Source organism: Oncorhynchus mykiss, chromosome 14 (assembly GCF_057628025.1).
Source record: "Oncorhynchus mykiss isolate SJ-2025 chromosome 14, ASM5762802v1, whole genome shotgun sequence".
In the NCBI taxonomy this organism is placed as follows: Eukaryota; Metazoa; Chordata; class Actinopteri; order Salmoniformes; family Salmonidae; genus Oncorhynchus; species Oncorhynchus mykiss.
This window is the reverse complement of record NC_143035.1, coordinates 18,130,349-18,141,674: the sequence shown is the minus strand read 5'-3', so window position 1 is coordinate 18,141,674 and position 11,326 is coordinate 18,130,349. Positions and strand designations below refer to the sequence as shown.

Here is an 11,326-nt window from a genome sequence, read left to right as displayed (position 1 = left end):
ACCAGCTGTGTAAGAACTAGGTTTGTACTAGCTGTGCTGGGATCAATAATGTTTTTTTTTCTCTGCATCAGGTCTCACTGAGACTTCCTCAAGAGACATGCAATTGAATTTACCACAGGTGGACTCTAATCACGTTGTAGAAACATCTCAAGGATGATCAATGGAAATAGGATGCACTTTAGCTCAATTTCGAGTCTCATAGCAAAGGGTCTGAATGCTTATGTAAATAAGGAATTTCATTTTTTTTTTTTGTGACTACATTTGCAAAAAATTAAAAAATAAAATGTTTTTTCATTATGTGGTTTTGTATGTAGATTGATGAGGGGGGGAACTATTTAATTAATTTCAGAATAAGGCTGTAATGTAACAAAATGTGGAAAATGTCAAGGGGTCTGAATACTTTCTGTATGCACTGTACAGTATATGAGCAAGTTGCTCTTTTTTAAAGACATCTCTTAGCTATAACTGCCACAAACTGCTTTAACTAGTACCATGGAAATGCCTTTAGCCTGCTGAGTCAACAAACTTTGTTCAGGAATGTCCTGTAAAATGTTATTTTAAAATCTCAAATGTATAACGTTGTAATGTGTTGATTCTCTTCACTGCAGATCTGACAGACCAGTCTTCAAGAGGGCCACTATGCTCTAGATCGGACCCATCACACCACTCTTCAAGAGGGCCACTATGCTCCAGATCTGACCCATCACACCACTCTTCAAGAGGGCCACTATGCTCCAGATCTGACCCATCACACCACTCTTCAAGAGGGCCACTATGCTCCAGATCTGACCCATCACACCACATTTCAAGAGGGCCACTATGCTCCAGATCTGACACATCACACCACATTTCAAGAGGGCCACTATGATCTATCACAAATGTGACTGTTTTTACGAGGAAAAGTTAACCTTTTGATACCATGTGAATAATTTAGGGGAAGGGGTTTATTTTTATGATATCTGGCAAAATCCTTGAGTTTATTTTAATGAGCAATGGGTACATAACTTTTGTTTAATCTCACATTCTTTAGTCATTGTGGTAAATCTGTGATAAATGTGTGTAGAGACAGACAGATTTAGACAACAACAAATAATATCACATATACATCGTTGAGTGAGTCATATAAACATTTATTTAGTTTGTAAATTGTAAACTTGCAAATCACATATACATGGTCAGTTTGTTAACCCATTTGCACATGAAATATGGTGCTGAACATGTAGTGAGTGATATGTGAGAGATTGTCAAAAGGTACAATTCTCGTAGTGGCAATGTCATATAACCAACTGAACAACGACACAGTTTTTTATATATCAACTGTAGTCTTGGAGAGAGAAAATAATACCATAATATTAAAGGTAATATTTAGTATTTAATATTAGAGTTCGCCTCATTTTAGTTTATGTGACAAAACAAGCAATGCATTGTGTAGTGAATCATTGTACCATCCAAACTGCTGTGAAATATATTTTCAAAATCCCAAAATATAGCATTTTCAGCTGTTTGAAGCTGGTGTACAAAACCAAATAGACACAAAAAATAAATTTAAGAACGGGAAGCATAGAAATAGCGCACATCTTCCACTTCTTAGACTTGCTTTCAATGAGAATTACAGATCTTTAACTCACTTTTCTACGTGAACTTGGTCAGGTCGCCCAAAAAATTACATATTGTAGCTTTAATAAACATTCATAGATATAATATACTGCATTTATATTCATATAAGCAATTTTTAACATGCAATTGTAAACTTTGTGCCGATGCCATCTTATCAATCTTGCGAGCAAGTTCCTGCTCTTAGCGACAAAAAGCACCTGGCTATGTACACTAATATTTTTTATTAATTCTTTCTTTAATCTATTTTTAGGGTTGTTTTCAAATTTGAAATGCGGTACCCTGGTGCGGTTCTCTAGAGCGTTTGAGAGACTTCGACATAATACGTTTGGGTTTCACAATGCAATTTCTTTAACATATCAGAATGCGTTCTGAAATTCTGGGACTGTCTGCGTTAAAACCCTGCTAGCTCAAACATGGAGACCAATTTACAATTATTTGTACGGTGTCTTATGATTTCTTTGAACTAAGTACTACAACAGTATTCTTTTTCCATAAATTCTTAATATTTTTTATTCTTTATTGATTTTCAAATTGTCAAATCATTTATATCATTCATCTCACAAATTACACCTATGATGGATGTTCGCTCTTCCTAGTGCCAATAATAATGAATTCATGGATGATATAATTGTTCTAGTGCCAATAATGATAGTTAATAATATATAGATTAATATAAACAGATCAACAAATCAATAACTTGAAAAGTTAAGGAAGAATGGATCAAAATACGAGATGATCACAAGCAAAGATGTGGTCTACTAGCCAAGCTGGCCCAAAACCCTTCAATTCCATCCCTGATCACAAGTACACGGACCAATAGATGACGTTGAAGAAGAGGAAGGAGAAGGGGAAGAGGGCTCGGGCATAGAGGTCGACCCGCTTGGCAGCTGAGGGGATGATGGGCTTGGGCGGCGGCGGTTTCTTGGCCTTGGCCTGGCTTTTGCTCAGGCCGTGGGGCAAGGTAATGGGCTTCCCGTAGCAGTCAAAGTTCGAGAGCTCAAAGTCCCGCGGCAGTGAGCCAACAATGCTGAAGTCGTTGGTGCGCAGGTCCGATTTGGAGGTGCACACCTTTTTGCACCGGGTCTCTGCCCCCTGGAAAAGGGAAAGGTGGTAAACATAACTTTGTTGATGGGAAAGAGTAATATCAGAGTACCCACCCCACAATCACACCACACACACACAATCACAGAAGGCTGGGGAGAGCACAGGGTCAGGAAAAAAGCTGTGCGCCTTGAGCAGGTTAGGGGTCAAGTGCCTTGCTCAAGTGAACAATGGCATTGGTGGTGAGGTAGTGATGGGAGCCATTGAAAACATTGCATTAGTCCCACTACTCCAAACATTCCCATCCAGTCACTCTCCAGCTCTCTGACTTTCTCTCAGCTAATGGCATCATACATCTCGGCAGCCCATGAACTAGGAGTCAGCTAGAGCTCTATTCACATCCCATGTCATCCTCCTCCCTTACTGCCAACCACCAACGCTGAGCAGTAGTGGCCAGAGCCAGAGAGAAATGTCTTCATTCCAATCAAGTAATGCCTTCATTTGTGTGACATTCTGACATTAGTTAATTTATGACTGTGCTTTGCCCACCCTTTCAGGACCGTTTGGTGTAGTTTCAGTCAGCTACATTCTATGGTTCTAGTGTGGTTGGAGGGTAGGATGGTGCTAACATGCCTACCTTCTGTAGACATTGGCTGTGTTGTGCGTTCCCTATGGAGATAGCGCATAAGGTGTCACGCTTCAAACGTCAGGGCGATAGATCAGCTGCATTCCTCTCTATAGGATCTTACTGGAGAGAGACACTTTGAGTGATGCTGGTTTGATCATTACTGGTGTCCATATATATTGGCATATAAAAGGGTGCCATTTTGACCATGCAGTGGTGTTTTGCATTGGTGTGGTGTCTGGCAGTTTCTTTCTGAATGAGATGACAATGCAACAGATACACAATTATCTTATGCATTGTCTTTTGATGGCACCCATAGACAGTGGCAAAATATCCCTAATGTTGCTGTTTTGGAGATGTAATCTGGAAGTCTTCTCTTGTGTTTTCTTTGGTGAATTGACATGCTGTTACCATAGATTGCTAAATACAAAATCATCTGTGTATAGATGATGATATAGATGATATAGTAACTTGTTGACTTAACTCTAGAATGCCTACTTCAGGTGTGTTAGTACTAGTCTGTAAGCTCAGGACTTAACCTGGAAGCTTCTAAAAACATCGATCTTTCTCATCAACTTCCCTCAAGGGCTACAGGGCAATTGAGAAACTAATCATATAGTTGCTAGTTTTTCCACTCTAACCATTAATCTCATTAAATCGATGTTCATTTAATTTACATTTGATACGAAAACATATTTGATCTCTGCGGACGAGTGCAATATTCTCGAAGTCTTGACTAACATACATTACAATGTCAAGTAATTTCAATGAAGTGTATAATTAAAACAACATTTCAGAAGCGAAATCTGTACCTGAGTGTCAATCTTTATCCGTGCCAGGCAAGAGTGCAGAAGATGTTAGCATTTATGAATGATTGGATCGTCCAATCTATTTAGCATTTAGATTGCTAACTTCACTCTAATCATGCCTAGGGACAAGGTTAACCATTCGTCATTCAACTAAGTGTGAGGATAGCACACGCGCACACACGAGTACACACACACATGCACGCAAACTTGCACACACGCAAGCGTCTGTATCCATTAGTGACAACTTCATCCGGACTTGTCTCCAGACACTGATCCAACTTCATCCTGACTTAGATCAGTGTCTGGAAACAACTACATCCTGACTTAGATCAGTGTCTGGAGACAACTTCATCCTGACTTAGATCAGTGTCTGGAAACAACTACATCCCGACTTAGATCAGTGTCTGGAAACAACTTCATCCTGACTTAGATCAGTGTCTGAAAACAACTACATCCCGACTTAGATCAGTGTCTGGAGACAACTACATCCTGACTTAGATCAGTGTCTGGAGACAACTACATCCTGACTTAAATCAGTGTCTGGAGACAACTTCATCCTGACTTAGATCACTGTCTGGAGACAACTTCATCCTGACCTAGATCAGTGTCTGGAGACAACTTCATCCTGACTTAGATCAGTGCTCCAGTTTCAACTGACCTGAGCCCTAGGACCATGCCCCAGGACTACCTGACATGATGACTCCTTGCTGTCCCCAGTCCACCTGGCCGTGCTGCTGCTCCAGTTTCAACTGTTATGCCTTATTATTATTCGACCATGCTGGTCATTTATGAACATTTGAACATCTTGGCCATGTTCTGTTATAATCTCCACCTGGCACAGCCAGAAGAGGACTGGCCACCCCACATAGCCTGGTTCCTCTCTAGGTTTCTTCCTAGGTTTTGGCCTTTCTAGGGAGTTTTTCCTAGCCACCGTGCTTCTACACCTGCATTGCTTGCTGTTTGGGGTTTTAGGCTGGGTTTCTGTACAGCACTTTGAGATATCAGCTGATGTACGAAGGGCTATATAAATACATTTGATTTGATTTGAGTGTCTGGAGACAACCTCATCCTGACTTAGATCAGTGTCTGGAGACAACTTCATCCTGACTTAGATCAGTGTCTGGAGACAACTTCATCCTGACTTAACTTTTTAAGGCTGCAGGGGCAGTATTGAGTAGCTTGGATGAAAAGGTGCCCATTGTAAACGGCCAGCTCCTCAGTCTCAGTTGCTAATATGTGCATATTATTTTTAGTATTGGATAGAAAACACTCTAAAGTTTCCAAAACTGTCAAAATATTATCTGTGAGTATAACAGAACTGATATTGCAGGCGAAACCCTGAGGAAAATCAACAGGAAGTGGCTTCTATTTTGAAAACTCCATGTTCCATAGCCTCCCTTTGCTGGATTTAAAGGGATATGAACCAGATTCCTTTTCCTATCGCTCCTCAAGGTGTCAACAGTCTTCAGACATAGTTTCAGGCTTTTATTTAGAAAAATGAGCCAGAACGATAACGTCGCTTCAAGTGGTCACATGAGTTTTGCTCGCGCTACAGACTTTGGATAGGTATTGCTTTTCCCTCTCCTACTGTGAAAGACATTTGCGGTTGATATATTATCGATTATATATTTTAAAAACAACCCGAGGATTGATTATAAAAAACGTTTGACGTTTCTGTGGACATTATGGAAACTATTTGGAATTTTCATCTGCGTTGTCGTGACCGCTCTTTCCTGTGGATTTCTGAACATAACGCAACAAACAAACGGAGGTATTTTGGATATAAAAATAATCTTTATGGAACAAAAGGAACATTTGTTGTGTAACTGGGAGTCTTGTGAGTGAAAACATCAACTTCATCCTGACTTAAATCAGTGCCTGGAGACAGCTACATCCTGACTTAGATCAGTGTCTGGAGACAACTTCATCCTGACTTAGATCAGTGTCTGGAGACAACTACATCCTGACTTAAATCAGTGTCTAGATACTTCATCCTATTTCTAATTACAGAAAGTGAACTCACGTACACAAGCAACACCCCACCCACCCCATTCCCCACAAACACCCATCCCCTCCCCACCTTTCCTTCACCCACCTGCAGTGTGCTGACATGACAGGGCGTCTCGCTGGTACCATTGACCGTGTTGTTCTTGCCTGCCGCCTTCTCCTTACCCTCTGCCTTCACCTTGGATGCCATCTTGGCCTTCTCGGCCTCGATGCGCTTGGGGCTGTTGAGCATCACCTGCACCACGGCGTACTCCACCAGGGAGGCGAAGCCAAACAGTAGGCAGGCGATCAGCCAGATGTCGATGGCCTTCACGTAGGAAACCTTGGGCAGCTCTGACGCCAGAGACGTGCACTCAGAAGACAGGGAGAGCACCGAGAGGATCCCTGGGAGGTTAACAGGGAGGGAAGAGGTGACCTTGTCAACTAAACATCCAGGGAAGGAGAGCAGAGCTTAGTGTTGGGGATACTTCTAGATGTGTCAAAGGAGCTCAAATTAGCATTTGGACTCGACTCTCTAATGCTCAACACAGAATGCACAGCAGACAAGGAGATTCAACTTCAGACCTTGAGGGTCGCAGTATTTGCTAGTTTTCATCCTTGCCTTTAAATCAGAGGTCTAGTCTTTGATTTAAACCAGGTGAGTGGTAAATAGCAGGGAGAAGACACAGCAGCCCTCAACAGTTGGAATTGAATGCCCCTGATGTACAGTACAGAGTAATGGATATATGAATCACCTGGACTAGGCAGTGGTTATAAAACACTCACATTCAAACCCATATCCCAGGATATACAGTACTAAGATCCCAATTATAAACCCATGAACCTTCCTTTACCTTTCTACCTTCCTAATTCTAGTGATGAAGTGGGTTCACAGCGCCACCAATAATAAAGAGATATTTTCTATTGTTTTGGCTCTCTGATTGGACAATTAATCTAGGCCGTTATATAAGTGACTGCAGAAATATCTCGAAATAAAAGCGTGTGGTCCTTATTTCGGATGATTACCTAACCCCATCGGAGTTCACCGAGCTCTGAAATCCTTTTCATCCCAGCATGCAAGCTGGCCTATTTTACATAACACAGGGAAGGTGTTGGCTCTGTTGAAACAGCATAATGCTTTGTTTGCTGACGCTTGGCCCCGATGGGACGCTGTATTGTGGGAACAAAATGAGTCCAACACGACAGACATAGTAGGAAGTGTATACGGAAGTACTCCACACATCTAATCACATGTACGCCAACACACACGCACACACACACTCACCCACACACAGAGGTGAATGAATGGACACACACAGGAGATGACTGACCTGTGCTGATCCCATTTACTGAGGTGTCATGAGGTGGCCCTCCAGAGGAGATGGAGGGATGGGAGGAAAGTGACTAACAGCTGGAGGGGAAACAGAGGAGGAGGAGGTAGTGACGGAAGTGGTGGGAGTGGGGGAGTAACAATGTATGGTCCTCTTATCCACACAGCTCTCTCAGACCCATCAGAATGGATGAAGTGACATCACACGGTGAGAAGTTGCCATTTCCCACTCGTGCAGGCTTGTTGATGATGGACTAGGCGAGTTACTCATTCAACATAAATTGTTTCATGATATATTATGTATCATGTAGGGGAGACAGTGGAATGACAATAGATGGTTCCATTGCTATTCACATTGCACTCCCTCAGGCAGACAGTGAAACAGTAAAATGGGATACTAGAGTATATGAAAAACAGTAAACCACTCTCATGTCATCATGCAGTGATGTCAAATGGATGGCTATATTAGGCTGCATTTGATGCCTCAATAAGTCAGACCAGCCTCAAAATTCGAATTGAATCACGCTACATTTCACTATTATTTCAATTAGTAAAGCAAAAGAATAACGAAACGTAGGATTATTCCATTTTTATTTTTTAGGCTAAATTCAGACAACACCACAGTGACATGGGAGACTAGCTACAGTCAGACACAGTGACATGGGAGACTAGCTACAGTCAGACACAGTGACATGGGAGAGTACCTACAGTCAGACACAGTGACATGGGGTTAGGATAGGGGTTAGGGGTTAGGATAGAAGTTAAGGGTACGTGGTTAGGATAGGGGTTAGGGGTCAGTATTTAGGATATGAGCTAACAGTAAGTGGTTAGGTGTTATTGGTCAGTGGTTAGGATAGGGGTTAGGGATCAGTGTTTAGGACAGGGGTTAGGGGTCAGTGGTTAGAATAGGGGTTAGGGGTCAGTGGTTAGGATACGGGTTATGGGTCAGTCAGTGGTTAGAATAGGGGTTAGGGGTCAGTGGTTAGGATACGGGTTATGGTTCAGTCAGTGGTTAGGATAGGGGTTAGGGGTCAGTGGTTAGGATACGGGTTAGTGGTTAGGATAGGGGTTAGTGGTTAGGATAGGGGTTAGTGGTTAGGATAGGGGTTAGTGGTTAGGATAAGGGTTAGTGGTTAGGATAAGGGTTAGTGGTTAGGATAGGGGTTAGTGGTTAGGATAGGGGTTAGTGGTTAGGATAGGGGTTAGTGGTTAGGATAAGGGTTAGTGGTTAGGATAGGGGTTAGTGGTCAGTGGTTAGGATACGGGTTAGTGGTTAGGATAGGGGTTAGGGGTCAGTGGTTAGGATACGGGTTAGTGGTTAGGATAGGGGTTAGTGGTTAGGATAGGGGTTAGTGGTTAGGATAGGGGTTAGTGGTTAGGATAAGGGTTAGTGGTTAGGATAGGGGTTAGTGGTCAGTGGTTAGGATACGGGTTAGTGGTTAGGATAGGGGTTAGGGGTCAGTGGTTAGGATACGGGTTAGTGGTTAGGATAGGGGTTAGTGGTTAGGATAGGGGTTAGTGGTTAGGATAGGGGTTAGTGGTTAGGATAAGGGTTAGTGGTTAGGATAGGGGTTAGTGGTTAGAGGTTAGAGTAGGGATTAAAGTTCATACCCAGAGGGACCCTGGCAGCGCTGGCATCAGGGTTGATCCAGAAGGAGAGCCAGGAGAGGACCACAATGAGCAGTGTGGGGGCATAGACACCCATCATGTAGAAGCCCACCTGCCTCCTCAGGGTGAATATCACCTCCACACACGTGTAGTAGCCTAGAGGAGTAAAGATAGTGTTATAGAGCAAGGCTGGAACAAAAGCCTGCACAACCAGTAAGGTGAGGGTTGACACTCCCTGGTCTAGGATGAGTATAATATGTAAATTCACAAACTAAAGTGTACAAAGTTTTTCAAGCTACCGGTAGGGTCAAGCGTTCATAACAAAGTAATATAAAATGAATTTGGGAAGACAATAATATGAACACTAAATGACTGTTGTGATGACTATCGGTCTGTGAGTGAAAGAATGAACGAAAGAATGAAAGAATGAACAACAAGTATTTTCCAAGAGTTTGACTCAGGACAAGCAGAAAGAGAGTGCATCATCATCAAGATACCCTATATTCCTGGATAAATGTGCATGTTCTCAAACTCGTCTAACACCGGGGGCTATTTCCTCTTGGATTATTCTTTCAGAAGCAGAACAGAAGAGGGGAGGGGCAGCCCGTGGCGTATTCAATTTTGTCAGCTTCCCCCCTCTCTCTCTCTCTCTCTCTCTCTCTCTTTCTCTCTCTCTCTCTCTCTGATAATGATCTACTGTTTAATTGCCTTTATGAATAACCATGATATCTCACGTCCCAGACAGACTGCTGTTTCACTGTTTCTTTCCCTCGTTATCTGCTTTGGAGTAACTATATTAAAGGCCCAGTGCAGTCAAAAACGTGATTTTCATGTGTTTCAAAAGATCTGTATGAAAAAACTGCCTGAAATTTCAGCCTGTTTTGGTGGGATGGAGTTTTGCCCTGCCTGCTGACATCAATAAAAAACAAAATCTTGTTTGAGAAATTGCTCTTTGCTTGTTTATTTTTTAACCATTTTAATTGAAAACAATCACAGTAAGGACCTTAATTGTTACCCTGAAATGATTTTATATTGAGATTAATAAAAGGTTGCATTGACTCTTTAAACATGTCTCTCTTGTGTTTTCACACCCTGTTTCCTAGCACCTGCACCTACCTTTCCCTTAAGTAGACCCTGTAGCGATGCCCCTGCCAAGCCTCTCGGTCAGGTGTTCCCAAACTTGTTGTTTTTGGCCCCTGACCCCATTTTGATATCAAACATTTTTCATGACCCCACCATGTAAAAAAAGTGATGCAATAAATGGTCAATGTTTACTTTTTCAATTGGATAAAAAAAAAATCATGCAACCCTTAGTTTGGGAAACGCTGCTCTTGGTGGACCCTGTAGTGAGGCCCTGCCATTCCTTTTGGTGGACCTTGTAGAGATGTTCCTGGGAGCAAATTATTTTAACGGAGCCCCTCATGGCTCCAATGAGAAACATTTTATGTTTTAAAGTAATTTCTCTGCAATTCTGCACATTTTGCAATGGGGCATACAGAGAATGTTGCCGTTCTAACCTCTACGGGATCGGTGTACCCCGCGGAACAGTAGAGCTAACGTAGACTAATGTGATTAGCATGAGGCTGTAAGTAACAAACAAAAAAATCCCAGGACATAGACATATCTGATATGGGCAGAAAGCTAAAATTCTTGTTAATCTAACTGTACTGTCCAATTTACAGTAGCGTTTACAGTGAAATAATACCATTACATTGTTTGAGGAGAGTACACAATTAGGAACTTGAAACATTTATTAATAAACCAATTAGGCACATTTGGGCAGTCTTGATACAACATTTTGAACAGATATGCAATGGTTCATTGGATCCGTGTAAACTTTGCACATACACTGAATTGCGCCTGGGCTGGAATAATACATTATGGCCTTTCTCTTGCATTTCAAAGATGATGGTACTATTATCTTTTACCCGATCGAATGTGTTATATTCTCTTAAATTAATTTCACATTTCCACAAACTTCAAAGTGTTTTCTTTCAAATGGTACCAAGAATATGCATATCCTTGCTTGTTAAACCAGGCTTTGAGACCATGTAGGGGTTTAGGGTTAGCATAAGGGTGGCAGGTAACCTAGTGGTTAGAGCGTTGGGCCAGTAACCGAAAGGTTGCTCGATTGAATCCCTGAGCTGACAAGGTAAAAATCTGTTGTTCTGCCCTTGAACAAGGCAGTTCACACCCACTGTTCCTAGGCTGTCATTGTAAATTCAAATTGGTTCTTAATAGACTTGCCTAGTTAAATAATGAGGCAATGTTTACACACCTCTGTGTGTGTGTGTGCGTGCGTATGTGTGT

At 41.9% G+C, this 11,326-nt stretch overlaps 1 protein-coding gene across 5 annotated transcripts in view; it reads right to left on the bottom strand.

The window, feature by feature from the left end:
- Positions 1-1,109: 1,109 nt before the first annotated feature.
- glrbb (glycine receptor, beta b) overlaps positions 1,110-11,326 on the bottom strand; it is a 55,850-nt gene continuing 45,633 nt past the window's right edge. For 3 of the 5 annotated variants that reach the window (XM_036943055.2, XM_021561407.3, XM_021561408.3), the window contains 3 exons: positions 9,020-9,172; positions 6,188-6,483; positions 1,110-2,709 (listed from right to left, as the gene is read on the bottom strand). In XM_036943055.2, the coding sequence (XP_036798950.1) occupies positions 2,416-2,709; positions 6,188-6,483; positions 9,020-9,172 (743 nt within the window). In that variant the 3' untranslated portion in view covers positions 1,110-2,415. Of the gene's footprint in view, positions 2,710-6,187; positions 6,484-7,409; positions 7,490-9,019; positions 9,173-11,326 lie in introns of all 5 variants that reach the window. The other 2 variants (XR_016486312.1, XR_016486311.1) reach the window with 1 other exon arrangement.